General features: G+C 49.4%; 2 protein-coding genes across 4 annotated transcripts; one reads left to right on the plus strand and one right to left on the minus strand.

Moving 5' to 3' along the window:
- The first annotated feature begins 1,260 nt into the window (after window positions 1-1,260).
- opn3 (opsin 3) lies at window positions 1,261-7,651 on the plus strand. Of its 2 annotated transcripts, none has more exons than XM_029835125.1 (4): window positions 1,261-1,847; window positions 3,344-3,663; window positions 6,085-6,336; window positions 6,954-7,651. In XM_029835125.1, the coding sequence occupies exons 1-4, from the start codon at window positions 1,529-1,531 to the stop codon at window positions 7,146-7,148; spliced, it is 1,086 nt and encodes a 361-aa protein (XP_029690985.1). In that variant the 5' UTR covers window positions 1,261-1,528; the 3' UTR covers window positions 7,149-7,651. The 2 variants fall into 2 exon arrangements, with proteins under 2 accessions (XP_029690985.1, XP_003963715.1); XM_003963666.2 differs by having other exon boundaries at window positions 1,529-1,847; window positions 6,995-7,651.
- Window positions 7,652-8,469: 818 nt separating this feature from the next.
- On the minus strand, window positions 8,470-15,390 carry kmo (kynurenine 3-monooxygenase). Of its 2 annotated transcripts, none has more exons than XM_029835126.1 (17): window positions 15,357-15,390; window positions 15,147-15,274; window positions 14,695-14,800; window positions 14,481-14,550; window positions 14,211-14,308; window positions 13,895-13,984; window positions 13,492-13,540; window positions 12,896-12,983; window positions 11,145-11,310; window positions 10,920-10,991; window positions 10,396-10,517; window positions 9,959-10,106; window positions 9,826-9,883; window positions 9,675-9,757; window positions 9,433-9,534; window positions 9,294-9,353; window positions 8,470-8,636 (listed from the first exon to the last, which is right to left on the minus strand). In XM_029835126.1, exons 3-17 carry the CDS (start codon window positions 14,752-14,754, stop codon window positions 8,490-8,492), a joined length of 1,413 nt encoding a protein of 470 aa, XP_029690986.1. In that variant the 5' UTR covers window positions 14,755-14,800; window positions 15,147-15,274; window positions 15,357-15,390; the 3' UTR covers window positions 8,470-8,489. The 2 variants fall into 2 exon arrangements, with proteins under 2 accessions (XP_029690986.1, XP_003963714.2); XM_003963665.3 differs by having other exon boundaries at window positions 15,138-15,274.
- Between the last annotated feature and the right edge of the window lie 227 nt (window positions 15,391-15,617).

Consider the following 15,617-nt stretch of genomic DNA (forward strand, 5'->3'; position numbering starts at 1 on the left):
GATTACTGACACTCCTGTCGTAGAATATTACGTGATTATTCAAATGAGAGGGAAACAAGCAAATGAGTGGGGGTGGGGGGTGGGGGGCTCTGTAAGGTTGACCCAGTTGTAGAAAGTTTGGCCAACGCAGGTTACATCACCAGCACATGGATGGATTTACCCAGATTTCCCCTTCCTGTGACATCACTGTGGGACTCCATGTTGAGGAGCCATTTTTTATGTTGATTTCTGCTTTCAACTTGAACGTGTTTCTGGGCTTGAACACGGTCCTCCACGTCCCCCTGACTGAGGAGAGGAGCTCTTCTCCAGCACAGCAGCATCACTGCGCAGCCCTGACAATGAAAAGCCAAAGTCAATATTTCCCTTTGACGTAAATCTTTACAAGTAAAACACTTAACTGATGCTTCAAATGGAAACCTGTGGGAATAAACATCACAGATGTGTAAGTATGATGTGTAGTTTAAACGTTCCTGGGGTCTGTCTGAACGTTGTCGCTCTTCCCCAGCATGAGATGTCATCTCTTGTGTTGTCAGAGAGAGATCTGCTATTCTGCTTCAACCTGTAGGCACAAAGAAATCCAGGTCACACGAATCAGCAACGTCACAACGCGCTCTGGTCTGCATGGACACGAAATCATCAAGGCCACTGGCGGCACACAAGCTGCCAAAGGAAGGACGCACGGCCGAATCAGGAGAATCAGAGGTGACCAGGCCACAGTCGGGCTCCTTTCTCTCCTTCCTTAACAGGTTTTCCCAAATGCAGTCTAATAATTGTCCTTTCAGTAAAATTGCTCATCTGTGTTGAATTGAAATGTTCATCTGGCAGCTGCAAACAACACGTTTTAGTCCTCCTACACCATGAACGTGCCATCATTTGAACGCTGCACATTTCGAGTTGACAGTTTTAATTGATTTCCTTTTAATTAGATGGACTTTATTATTCCCCAGCTCATGACACGACGGTGCTTGATGACAGCAAATAGCCTGAAAAAGAGTCGAGTTTAAAGCTCAAATATTGAAATGGCAGAACTGTAAAATGAATTGAAATAACATTAATAGTCGCAATAGGATACATTAATAAGATAAACGGGAGCTTTTGCACCGATTTCGGATCATTTATCATCATTGTGCACCCCCCTACGTCACCATCATCATTGTGCACCCCCCTACGTCACCATCATCATTGTGCACCCCCCTACGTCACCATCATTGTGCACCCTCCTACGTCACTTTTAACCATCCTCTCCGCTGTTTAAACGTCCTCTTTCGAAACAGCCTAACGCGTTAATGATTAATCGCGTCACTTTTTGCGTGTATTTTAAAAGTTTGGGCGGAAGTGACACGTGCGCAGCGTGCGCTCGGCCGCGGCACTTTGACCCACTTTCTGCAGGGACTCGAGCGTCGGTTCGAATGGGCGGCGCGCGGAGCCAGAGCAGCGCGTGCCGTGCGCGAGTCGCGCAGCGCTCCAGCGTCTCATCACGGCGCGAGCCGCCGCGCGATGCTCGGCACCAAGCGCTTATTCGCGCGCGATGAATCCCGCCAACGGCAGCAGGAGCGAGCGCAGCGCGGAGCAGCTGCTGTTCAGCGGGGACACCTACAGGGTGCTCGCCTTCACCATCGGAACCATCGGAGCCTTCGGCTTCTGCAACAACTTTGTTGTCCTCGCGCTCTACTGCAGGTTCAAGAGGCTGCGCACGCCCACCAATTTACTGCTGGTCAACATAAGTTTGAGCGATTTGCTGGTGTCGCTCTTCGGGATAAACTTCACTTTTGCGGCGTGCGTCCAGGGCCGCTGGACCTGGACCCAGGCGACGTGCGTGTGGGACGGCTTCAGCAACAGCTTGTTCGGTGAGCCCGGATCTTTTACCTTTTCATCCGTCCTTCAGCACCTCCAATGGAGGTGTGCGAGGACACCAACGCTCGTGTGGGATTCACAGTTTGGGCACCATGACTGGGGGGGCTGAAAGATGCCCCACTTTCCAGTTTGGACCCCCCCTCCTTTCCAGGAGCTGCAGTCAGACCTGACGACCTTGAGCCTCTCACATGTGCACTTCTTAATGCAAGAGCATCTTCTGTGCGTCATAGTTGCACGTTTGAGGTGTTGTCTGGTCCCCAAAGGTTCCCTTTGATGGTGACATCGCGTTAATTTATTGAATCATCTGAGAATTGTGAAGTGGCCGTCAGGGTCGACCTCTTGAGACGAGCAGATGAGCCTTCCTGGGGATTAATGTGTGCTGATGAGCTCATTAGAGCCAAAGCTTTTGTGCTGGTTATTAGCCAGATCTCGCTCACCTTTGTTTAGTTTGTTGGCCGGTTGCTCGGCTCTGTAATTGTGTCACAGAAGAGGATTCAAAATTAGAAAGTGTGACGTTGGGGTTTATTTTCGAGGCAGGTGTTATTTCATCAGTACGACATTGAACGGGAAAAAGGTGTCCTGCCACTTTGGTCCATCGCCCGCTGGACAACAGGCATTTAAGTGCGGCCACCCCCCACTCGCTGTTCACTGGCAGCTGAAAATGTTCAAAAAATACGTTTGTAGTCAAAGTGGATGGACAGGTGGCCTCAGATGAGCAGCTTTTAATGATTTTAACGGGGGTGGAAACCTGGAAAAGATGATTATTTCGAACGTGAAGGTCCAGGTGCTTGTCAGTAATGCAGATAGACGGTTGCAACCATAAAATCGCTTTGAGGGGTGTCGCTTCTCTTTAGGCTGTGAACTGCTGTCAGTCCTGGTTTCTCTATGGAACTAGCTGATATCTAAAGGTGCCAGTCATTATATATTCTGATGTGGCCGTGCTCCTCCCCAGCAATCCTCCACACAGTCAGGAGTCTCATCACCTGCTTGTTCCTCTGTGGAGGCACGATAATGAGTCCCGTTCCCGGATACGCGTCCTTGCCCTTGAGTGTCCTGCTGCAGCAGCGAATACGTCGGCGTGTCGTGGCCGACTGACGCAGACGCTGCAGAAACAAGCCTGGTCAGTTGTGTCCCAGCACGCCCGTCCTGCTCAAACACCAGCTCGGCCCCTGAGGCTCACGCCGGACACGACGATCATGGGACCGTCCGAGGTTTACGGCGAATGCGGTTGAATACTACGTTATTGTAAAGGATGTAAAATCCATCCGACCTAAATTTATCATTAACGATGCATTTAGAGCCACTCAACTCTGGATCCGCGAGTGCTTTGATGGTAACTGTAAAGTTGCTGTAAAGCTACACCGGCTGATTTTACTGGCGTAAATGTGCCCCCAGTCACAGTTACGTGGCCGGTCAAAGAGCCTGGGTGATCCACTGACCCAGATCCTGCTCTGACCTGTCTGTCTGTCTGTCTCCCACCCTCCACCAGGCATCGTCTCCATCATGACCCTGGCTGCGCTGGCCTACGAGCGCTACATCCGGGTGGTCCACGCTCAGGTGGTAGATTTCCCCTGGGCGTGGCGGGCCATCGGCCACATCTGGCTGTACGCCCTGGCCTGGACAGGAGCCCCTCTGCTGGGCTGGAACCGCTACACTCTGGAGATCCACCGGCTGGGCTGTTCTCTGGACTGGGCTTCTAAAGACCCAAACGATGCCTCCTTCATCCTCTTGTTCCTCCTCGCTTGTTTCTTTGTCCCTGTGGGCATCATGATCTACTGCTACGGGAACATCCTCTATGCAGTCCAGATGGTGAGTCCTGGGGGCGTTGGCCTCACTTCTTTCCTCTTTAAAACCCTGTCAATTATTGGAGTCACATTTCTCAATAAAATCTGGCGAGTAAATGTTAAGTAGTTACATGTAAATATTTAACAGGATTTTGTGGAATGTGAAACGACGGTAGCGTAAAACCCATGAATCTTCAACGTTGGCAGATTTTGCATCGTTGTACTCACCTCGTTCCTTTTGCAGATTTATACCTGATATTTCCAAAAGCTTAAGCTAGAACATTAAAGTGGCACGTGCACGTTCCCCACCTTGCTCGAGGACACAGTCGCCTCTGGAATTGAACCAGCCACTTTTGTCTGTAAATTTGCAAACTAAATAAATGATTAAGTTATTTCAGGACCTTATTTCCACCAACTGTCTTGAGTGCTTCATCAGAAAACGCTGCTTACATTAAAGTACCAATTTCATCCGACTAGAATGTGTATTTTACTTTAGTTATAGGTTTTTAATCATATATATATATGTGTGTGTTTTATTTGGGGTAGGAAGGACAAACCTTTATTTTAAATCACATATTGGGTTAAATTTAAATGTATTCAGGGTTTTATTGCTTTTAGCGCAGCTCTGTGGGCACTCAGACTTGATTTTAATAAAAAGAAACTCCCCGACTTTCAGCGGGCAACTGCTGCCCTTTGCTCTTCTTCCCTCTTTTTCGACTCCATTATGATAATTTGCTCCTCTGCCTTCAGGGTTTATCTGCCCCAGCACAGCACCAGTATTTCCATCCATTGTGTGCCGCTCCAGGCGGCAGCATTTATTCAACTTAAAGTGGCTCTTTAAAGAACTGGGATGTCAGCGGTTTAGACACGTTTGTGTTTCCCTTTCGGTCACTAGAGGGCGCCACACGTGATCCATCTCTGCTGTTGCACCTGCTGATGTATGTCCTGTGAGCATCTCTGAGGTCCTGTCACGCGTCATTACGTTTTGTCTAAAGTGGCATACAGAGACCAATCGAGCCGCCATGTAAATGAGACCGATGTGAATAAAATACCAGCTTACAGTCCACAGCTACCTGGTACAACTACCAGAGCAGAGCTGTGGAGAGGGAGGGAGGTGGAGAAATAGATGTGCTCTCAGAGGAGCTGTGGCTTCGAGAGCTTTCTGAAGGGGGACAGGGTTGTTCCAGCTCTGACGGACCTCAGGAGGTTGTTCCACCATCGGGGAACGAGGTACGACAACAGTCTGGATTGTTGTGTCGGAAGAGTCGGCTTTGCCAGACGATGATCGTGTTTGGGAGGCAGCAGACAAAGAGATAACGGGGATCCACAGGAGCAGAACAATTCAGTTGACATCAATTTTGATGTCAGTGTTGAATGGGCCAGTTAGCCAGGAAAGCCAAGAGCTGAGTTGGAGGTGAGGAGCTCTTGTCTGAGTCTGAGGGTTCATGGCAGGTAACGCTGGGTGTCGTCTGCATAGAAGCACTATGAAAACCCATGCGTGCAAATAATTACGCCGTTTTTTTTCGAATATTGTTCCCTTCTGAGTGAGCAGGTGGACGTGCAAGAGGCAGAAGAACACCGAGATCTCAGCCCTGCTTGGTTAGCCTAGCTTCAGTTAGCATGCGCAGGTGTACTTGCAGATCCTAAGAACCCAAGAAGGTCCTCAGTCAACAGGCTCTGATCATGAGCTTAAGAGACTCATGCTAGAGGCTGGAGCATGGAATGATTGTTGACGGGTATTTGGGAGGCTGTTGGCGATGTTGTGGTTGGGACACAATATCAGGAGGGAAGGAAGATTTAATGGAGAAAATGAATGTTGCAATAATATTGCATGTTACAGTGAGTTTCATCCTTTGTTAAATAGGTTTAATTGTTATATTAAAGCTTATATCACTGGCTCATTAGCCCAGAACATTCAACCTAACCCCTTTTATCATTTAAATCCATCTAGAACCTTAAACCAAGAGGATGGAACAACACTAGGGAAAGACTGTTAAAGAGCACCAGCACTTAAATATGCCAGGAGGGTGCGGACCATTAAACAGACCGGTACAGCGTTGGTACGCTGGGAGGTGACAAAATGGAGGATTAATCCAGTAAACGTGGATTAAACACAGAAAATAGAACAATTTAACGTAACATTTAAATACAGGTGGCCTGATAACAAGAGTGACTACAAACGGAGACCCTCATTTAAAAAGATTGTCACTTAACGACAAACTGCTGGTACAACGAATAAAAAAAAGAATCACGGTCATGAAAATCAAAAAAAGATCTAGAGAATTGTTACCCTCAGAAATGGGACTCCTGCTGCCCAGAGGGAACATTTCAGACGTGTGTGAGGACTTATTCTGGCCGCACATCCAGTTTTTAATGCTCCTCCTGACATCCTGAGTCACATGACTAGGCCAGGAGACCCCCTCACCCTCTGCTGTTTCTTTTGTAGATCCGCTCCATCCAGGACCTGCAGACAGTTCAGATCATCAAGATCTTGCGGTATGAGAAGAAGGTCTCCGTTATGTTTTTCCTGATGATCTCCTGCTTCCTGCTGTGCTGGACGCCGTACGCCGTGGTGTCAATGATGGTGGCTTTTGGCAGGAGGAGCATGGTGTCTCCGACGATGGCCATCATTCCATCGTTCTTCGCCAAATCCAGCACAGCCTACAACCCCCTCATCTACGTGTTCATGAGCAGAAAGGTTGGTTTCTGAAGGTCCTGACCATAGCTCACTGTCATCAGAACCTACTTCGAATGATCTCCCCTGTGTTAGCTACAGCTAGCTACAGCGCTATAATGGCAGCTTTAATTACTAATATTGATAGTTTGCTCACGTAGCAAATAACTCAACGTGGAACATCTATAACTGATGTGTTGCCCCGCGGCTAACCATGAACAGCAACATAAAAAACTCGTTATTCAAGGGGGGGAAAAACACGGTACGTTTCCTTCTGAATCGCGTGGATGGAGACGGGCGGAGAATGAAAGGACGGAGGCGTTGAGACGCTTTTCCATCTGAATTTGAAGTTAATGACGTGCCCCTTTTGCTCTGGACTTCCCTCTCTGGGTTTCTGCCTCCAGCATCAGTCGGACGCCGCTGAGTGTTGGGATTATTGTCTGGCTCAGATGAACCATGTGTATTTTCAGGTTTCACCCAGAGCAGAATTGAATATGGAGCAAATATCAATAAGGCAAATCAATGTTAACTCAACTGAGGCTGATACTGTGGTCTCTCCTGATGTGTTCTTTATTAGTTTAAAATAGAAAAAGCAGCTTTGTCCAGTTGAATTTGATTGAAATAGTTGCTTTTCCAAACAGCGTTGGGCTAAAAGGAGCCTGCTCTCGTGTTCCCACCACAGTTCAGGCACTGCCTGCTGCAGCTGCTCTGCTCCCGGCTCTCTTGGCTGCAGCGCAGCCTCAAAGAACGGCCCCTCGCTCCGGTCCAGCGCCCCATCCGGCCCATCGTCATGTCCCGGCCTTGCGGCAAGGGGAACCGACCCAAGAAGAAGGTGACGTTTAGCTCCTCCTCCATCGTCTTCATCATCACCAGCGACGACTTTGGTCAGCTGGACGTGACCTCTAAATCGGGGGATTCCGCGGACGTTAACGCCATCCAGGTGAGGCCGCTGTGATCCACAGCTCTGGACCTGTGCGCCCCCCCCCACATCTGAGCAAGCCTTAAGCGCTGATCTCAGCCCACCTTCTGGGACCCCTGTGCCCCCACCCTGGTGACAGACCTGTAAATACTGTCAGAGCAGCGTCCCAGTCTTTCAGTGTGACACCCCCATGTAAACCTGTCAGCCTGTAGTGGACAGGTAGTCACATGTGTCCCCTAGAATAAACACTGGTGTGTCCCACTGTCCACCTGCACATCTGTGGATCAGGACCATGATTCTTGTGGTTGGTACCCAACTGTAGGAGTGTAAAATGGAAGAAGACGCCTGAGATCCTTGATTACAACGCTGAATATCTAAAACGTGTGTATGCATTCAATAAAGAGATGCTATTTTCAGCTACCTAGCTTGTGTACGTGATTTAATTTTGGCCTAAATCTCCAGCGCGGCGCGAGCGTTTGCTGTGAAATGACATCTAATTTATATGTATGAGGACGACGGGAGCATAATTAGACGAGTCGCCCCGGAGATTCCGTCCGTAACCTCCTGGGATGTCGGCTCGGAATAGATTTGATGAATAGATCCAGATGATTAGACTCTCATTCATTGAGGATGTTTGACGTGAGCCGCCTCCTTCCTTAAGGTATCACTTCCCCCGCTGAAAACCACACTTGCTTCCAACCTGCAGCACGTTCATAACAGAAGCTAATGGTTGTGTCCCGGCAGGAGACCAACAAAGATGCGTAGAAGTTCTCATCAGCTGCCCCCCCCACCCCCACTGAAAATGGTTCATTACAGCTCTCGGCTCATTACATCCTTCGTTCTGATAAACAAAGACGGTGGCATAAAGGAAGATCGTTACAGGGAAGCTTTAGTTTTAGCTGAAAGGAGATAAACACGTTCATTTATTGCTTGGCTTCAATCAATCAAACATAGACATCATGTGGGTCTGTGGTCAGCGAGACACTTTCAGGCTCCGGAGAAACTTGCAGACGCTGTGAAAATGATCCAATTTGAAGGCTTGAAAAACTCCCCGATGGTTTCCTTCAATTAAGGACTAATTATCTGAAATTATCAGTCAATCTGAGTGATCGTTTGGATTCGGGGTGATTACAGAGGCTCATTAATCGGCGTGTTCGCCGTGAGCTTCAGTCAAACTCTGATTAAAGGTCTGACTCTCGTGTCACCCACGTGTTTCACGCTTTATGCTTCGACTGGCTTGATTGACGGGAGGTGGCGTTCACGCCGCCCCGACCGCCATCAGTCGGCTCCACAGTTTCTCAGCCGGGCCGGCGAGCTTGTTGACGTCGGGAGGATTTTTAATGAGTACGCAGGCGACTCCCAACGCTGCCCCGGTCGCTCCCAACAACAGGCCGCCGTTAATCACCTGCGGAGAAGAACGCCACCGGTCACCGAGCTTTTAATTCTCCAATTATGGCAACAGCAAAGGGCGACGACACATTCCCAGCTGTCCAGGTCACGAATGTTGAGGTGCAGAAAGTGAGACAAATCGACATTTAAAAGCTCATCACACACACACACACACAGAGAGAAGATGAGCCTGTCAGTGCTCTGGACTGTGATTAACCTTGGAGCCAGGAGAGCACTCCAGACCCAGCAACACCTCCAGCTGAAAGCTTTTTACACCCAGGACAGAACCCTAAACACCAGGTCGGTAATGCTAAGAACAGCAGCCGTGAGGAGCAGCGAGGAGTGGTCTGACCTTTACGCTGAAGAGAACAGACAACCAGGACACCAGAACCCCGGGAGGTGAGCATTTATGTTCATCTGTGTGCCACTAAGGACCCATAAGGTGGTCTAACCTCTCTGGAGACCCTCCAGTCTTCACCCTGCTGCAGGCTAAGCAGAAGCTATCAATCCCAGTTTACTCTGGTTAGCTGCTCCATGGTGCTAAGCTTGTGTGTGTGTGTCTGACTCTGTCCTACAGGATTTAATGTCCAAATGTCCAGCAGTGTTGGACCTTCTTGTCCTCACTGTCTCCGAGGTTATCTGCTCAGAAAAGCTCTCGGTCCTGTCTTTTTACCTTGTTTTGCCAGTGCCAGCGCTCCACGGCTTCATGGTAAGGTGTTCGAGTGAAGGTGACCTGTGAAGGATAAAAATGTCCCTGTGACGTCCAGTCTGAGGTGACAACGCTGCTGAAGCCACGGCGGGGTGGGACTAACCATTGTATAAAGAGGAATGATTGTCTTTGGCATGATGGCATACAGGAAGCTATCAAGGAGCTTCCTGAAGAGGAACCACCTGGAGTTGACGTGAGCTCGCATCTGGCAAATAGAGGAGCGTTAACCGGACTTCCTCCATGCAAACATCTCCAAAGAGACCACTCAACAATGTCTCTCTGTCTCTCTGACAGACGATATTGCTGCACTGACCACCTCTTGACCATCGTAGGAATGTTTATCACCTCTACGTAGTTGTACATGGCCAGGTCGGCGATGGCGTGGTCGTCCGGGACCCGCACTCGCGTGTACTCAGGAAGTACGACACCTGCACACAGGAAGCTGAAGGTTACTCTGGTCCCCTCCTGAGTCCGGGTTTAGTTGAAGAGCACTTACTCAAATCCTCCTTGAACTGTTCCATCATTTCATCAAAAACCACACAGTCCTCAAAGCCCTGCAAAGCACCAGCCTGTCAGTCTCTGCTCAGTTCCAGGAGCTCTTCTCTTCCTGCCACTCATCTCTTACTCACAGCGTTCATCCCCTGCCCATAGAAGGGCACCACGGCGTGGGCCGCGTCGCCCATCAGCACGCATTTGTCCCCGATGTGATACGGGGAGCACTTGACCGACACCATGGCCTGCGCAGGCAATCGGAAGTAATCCCTCTTCAGAGCGTCTCTACGAGCCAACATGGAAACACATTATTGATTTAATGGTCAACAAATGCAACACGTGTGTGTGTGTGTGATGCTTGTGGGGAGGCAGAGACAGAGAGTCTGGCCATGCCTGCGTTAGCACGCCACATAAGGTTAGCCCGGTCGGGAGTGAGGGACGCCTGAGGCCTTCCTACAGCTCCTCCTGCCTGTGTGCTGCCAGCACATCGTTCACCTCCCATTAACGTCTGCCGCGTCCGCGGTTTCACACATGCCGGATGGCGGCTGGGGAGGTCAGGAGGACAAACACTTACGCTCCGATTAGCGGTATTGTGTCGGGGAAGTAACGGTGGAAAAACTCCATGACTTCCTCCCCTGTGGTGATCTTCTCAAACTCCTCAAAGGGCATGAAGAGGGTGCAGGTAAAGGTCTTGTCCTGGTTCACAAAATCAAGTTAAAGGTCAAATTCACTGGAAACCTCATGTAAAAACACTCACACTGTCTGGAGACCCCCAGAAGACCTTAATGCACCATCGTTGTTGCCATGGCATCAGCAGTGGTGTGTGTGTGTGTGTTCCTCTGAAGCAGGACAGGAAGTGACAGCGTGTGCGCTGGTCTGTCCTGGTGCTGAGTCAGTGCTTTTAGAAAAGAAGATTAGGATGGAAAGGAGGAAAGCTCAGGCTGGAGGTGGTGACAGTGAAGCGCTGCTGCATGGGGGGGGTGAGCCCCCCCCCATGCAGAGAGGCCTCATTATCCCAGAGGTCGCTGACACCTTAAAGAAGATCTGCAGGACGGAGACACAAACCCCAGAAGAGAAGAGAGATAAACTAGAGCTCACCAGGTTGGGCAGGGCGATCATCATGAAGGTGTTTCTGGGCCAGATGTGCAGGTAATTAGGCTCCATGGCAAACTGGAACCATGGGAAATGGAGTCAACATGCTCGTTGTGAAATGCACATGAAATGAATAAGACATTTATCCAACTTAATCTGTGATTTAGAACACGAAAAAGGGGGTCAAAGCACCAGGAAGGTGAAATCCCGAAGTCTTTAAGGTGGGCTGACCTCTCCGTGCACGGGGGGCATGGTGAGCTCCATGTAGCCGTGGGGGATGTACGTCTGGCTGTAGTTGAAGCGGCTGCGGCGGAGGAACTGCTTGCGGATGGCAGAAAAAGCTCCATCACAACCCACAATCAGGTCCGCCTGGATCTCCTGCACGGACCCGTCTGATCTGAGGAGCACAGCGGATCACCCACGTCACACCTGACACCGGATCCAGGAAAGATCTCTACCCTCCCAGATCAAGCTTGGATAACGTTGGGGCCCACGTGCACGTGTTTGTTATCAGTCGAGACGAGAATGGAAGCAGCTCATGGAGCCACGAATGCTCCCTCAGCCTACCAAAGCCTCCCTATACCCTGGAACCACGTGTCTGGTCTACCGATGGAGCATTTTTGACCTGTTTCTCTCCTTTTCTGTCCTGTCAGACCCCGTCTTCTTCTTCTTGAGACGGTCCCTCACCTGTGGAGCTCCTTCAGGTTTCTCCTTCTCCCTAAATGGGTTTAAAGGTTTTCCTGACCGGGTTTGAGGGTCTTAGGACAGAGGGGGTCACAACTGCAGCTTATAAAGCCTCTGAGGCAACAAACGTCCCTCAGCTCTGAGACTAAAGTCCTGCAGTGTCACTGCTGACAGTTGGTGGACGCTCTGCTGTCCATGTCTACATGGACAGGTGAAAACCTTCGTTTTATCCTGCTGTCCTTGTTCGTTTATGTCCAGGAAAGGAATGGATCCATCCGTTTCTTCATTGTGGGTGACCTGAACTGGTCCAGTGTGGTGCACGCTGATAAGGTGGTCCCCAATCTGTCGCGCGTCCTCGTTTGATGTCCTCCAGGTGGCGCGTCCACGGGCTTGGCCTGCAGATGTTGGGCTGCTTTTTTCTGTAGATCTTCTATGAAAAAGCTGCACATGATAGCACACAGTGGGTCGCCCATAGCAACGCCTCCCCTCTGCTTATACACGGGGGCACCGAATTGGAAACAGGTGGACGTGGGGACATTCTGCAGCAGCTGAGACATGCGCGGCAGAGGTGTTTATTGAGGGACGTGGCTTCGACTGGGGTCCGGGAGCATAACAGCACCACATCATGAGATATGAATATTTCATTTGTTCCCTTGAGTTCTTTTGAGAGTTGTTTCGAATTGTCTCGGTGCCGTTCTGTCTCCATGAGGACAAGGTTCAAAATGTCTGTGAGGGATTTGGAGCGGTGGTAGTTGGCTGATGAATAATAAACACGTGATAAATAACAAAAACTGAACCGGTACCCTCCTCTACGGCTCGTCGGTGATAGTGCTCTAAACTTGTCCACATGCTAACGCTGTTGCTAAAATTAGCTCCTCGTGTGGCTTCTTCTGTGCAGTGGTGGTGATACAGGTGATAACAGGCAGCTCGTTAGCCTCGGTCAGCGCAGAGGTTTGGTATCCATCTGTCATTTATTGTGTAAATGTGTGCTCCTTCCTGTTTGGTTGTGCTGTCCCTCGTGGACGCTGAGGAGGTGTCGACCTTGGCAGGATGACTCCTCCTCGGTGACCATCCGCTGATATAAAGGTCACATTTGCAACGTGTGAAGAGGGCAGAGCGCCGTGGAAACGCGTCAGACACCTTTCAGGACACGTATCAGCTACTGGAACAAGTCGTCATCGTCTTGTGCGCGAGACCCAAGTGTGCAATTGTTTCCTCCTTCTTTGTCATCTCTGAGGGACAACTGGTAAAGAGCCTCGTTTACTACCCAGACCTGTAACTAGGACGGACTTGTGTACCTGGCAAAGGTCATCAGCCCCGTTTCCGCGCTCCAGTCCTGCAGTTTGTGGTCAAAGTTCAGCTGCATGTTTGGATACGTCTCCGCCTCTGTGAGAGCAAAACAGCGCACGGGCCGACACATTAGGCAGGTTTCTTTACGCTGATTACGTTATTTATTTAGTTTTATCACTGGGTGACATGTTATCTAATGGATTGGAAACAAGATGGGGGAACTTCCTGGAGCCTCTAGGGGGGATCCAGGAGGAGATGTAAAGGGTTAAAAAGTGCTTTGATCGTAACTAACCTTCCAAAATGCTAAATCAAGCTATTTGGAATACTTAAGCACAGATACGTACAGCTAGCTGAGCCAGATTGTTAGCATTTATGAGGATAATAATGTTTAGCTTTAGCTTGTAAATGGCAGATATTTCATTTCAAATGTTCCAGTTGATGCCTTTGGGCACGTCTTCTTTTTATTGGCTGGAAAATAATCATTTCCGTGGTGGAAAAATGCAAATGTTTAGCCTGGTTGACCGGATTTCTGATGGATTCAAATAAAAGGGAGTGAGTGTGTGATTATTCTGCACAACGGAGGCAGGTAAAGAGGTGGTCTCACCTGTCAGCAGCTCCCTGTTCAGATTGGCTCGGTCTACTGACAGAATGAACTGCAACACAAAAGAGGGATTTTACTGACCTTTTGTCTGACTAAACGCTTATTTGGCTTCAGCAGTCGGCCTAAGTCAGCATTTTTGCTTTGCTCCTCTTATTTCTGTGCAGCAACGTGAAATAAAAGCCTCAGCAACGTCCAAAAGTCTCTTTTTAGTGATAAATAATGCAGAATCCCACAAATGAAATGGCTGACAGGTCTGCAGCTCATTAGCTGCCACTCGTTACCGTGTGTGGGAACATTTAAACGGGTTGTTCTCCAGCACGGTTTGATTTAACCTCACATGGGTTCACACAAATGCAACAAAATACACAAATACGACCCCTTCGGTTGGGGAGGGAGCGAAGTCTACCTGGCCTTTCTTGCCGTAGGGGATTGAGGATAGTTTTCCACTCGGGGAATGGATCATTCTGGCGTTCATCGGAATTCCCTGGGAGACAATCTGAGGAAAAGGGTGTGAATACAGATACATGTGAAGGTTGTGATCATCATTTAGGACACATAAGTTAGACGGATGAGCCTGAAACCGAAGCAGACACTCCAGCACGGGCTGGCGGCGCCTCGCCGGGTGGGAACGTTCGGTCCTGAACATGTTGGACCCAAGGACCAAATGCAGCAAACACATTCAGGAGCCCCAGAACCCGAGACAGTGACGAGCGGGAGCTTACTTTCTCCTCCATGCCCACATGCTGCAGCGCCTGTCGGCCCCTGTGGGACAGAGCCAGGTTGATGCTGCGGCCCTTCACGTGTCTGGCCCGCCGGATATCTGAGGGGCATCACAGACAGGGAGTCAGGTGGGAAGACTTGGGAAAATACCTGGCCTGTTCCTGACTGAGGACTGTCTCAGGGAGGGGTGGGGAAGGGGGGGGGGGGGGGGAGGGAGAACAGTGAGGAGCTGGAGCCCCGTCAACAGTCCCGTAGGTGTGTTGCAGCACCACCTTCCCGAGCTTCAAATAGTTCCACTTGGAAGCCTCTTTTGGCAAAGAAGCAGGCGTTCAGAGCTCCGACCTGTGAGACAGAGAGTTCAACACCTCCTCAGGAAACGCTGGAGTCGTACTATCCGTCATCATCTGGCCCAGGTTCACTGCTGAGTCCCCCCAACAAACAAACAAACAAACAAACAAACAAACAAACAAACATCCCCTTTCTTACCAATCCTCCACCAACAACTGCCACCACTTTGCTGCTGGACCTGCTGGTTGTTTCCTCCATTGTGCTGATGGATCTGTGGTGATCTGAGCTGCTCCACAGGCCTCCACTCAAGGCAGAGGTAATGATTAAAGAGAGGAGGAGCACACCCACACACACACACACACACACACACACACACACACACAGCTCAAAGGGCACACATCGGACCCTCGTGTTCAGGCCAGATCAACTTTGTTTCAACAGAACAATCCAAATAAATCTTTTTGAGACAGTAAACAATATCGTCTCACCTTAAGTGTCACCTTAAATTCAGCTATTATTGGCATTTATATGCTGCAAATGTCTTAAATGTTTACGAAATACTGAAATGTTCTTTCTTGCTTTGATCTAAGGGCTAACATCGACTCCATTGATAACGACCATCCCATAATTACATCTCACACCTGATCCACCTTTTCAAGTCTCCCAGAAAGACCAAAGCGTCCTCGTGTCCTCTGCAGTTCGTCTCCACGTCTCTGGTCCTGAAAGTGGGCCCCAGCCTGGCTAAGGTCGTGACCTTTCTCTCTAAACAGGCTCTGACCTGCAGTTAAAGCCAAAGGTCACGGAGACGCTGAGCTTTGCCCCATGATAAGAGCCCCAATCATTCAGCGGCGGTCCCTCACCTCAGGGTCATCACACACCTCAGGGTCAAAATAACTCTTTTTAGATTTAAGTTTTAATTTTGACCGTTAAAAAAAAGAGGCCATAAATAGATTTCTGACCTTTTAACCCTTCGGTCTTCTGGTCGCCACCTTTGTTCTTTTGATCAAAGTTCGATTGGTGCCTCAAACGGGTTACAAAACCATAAAAGTCTTTTACCAAAACTCATAATTTGATGTCATTTTAATTCATTCTACCTTAACTTTAAAGCACTCTGTGATTTT

Source organism: Takifugu rubripes, chromosome 4, assembly GCF_901000725.2.
Source record: "Takifugu rubripes chromosome 4, fTakRub1.2, whole genome shotgun sequence".
Classification (NCBI taxonomy): Eukaryota; Metazoa; Chordata; class Actinopteri; order Tetraodontiformes; family Tetraodontidae; genus Takifugu; species Takifugu rubripes.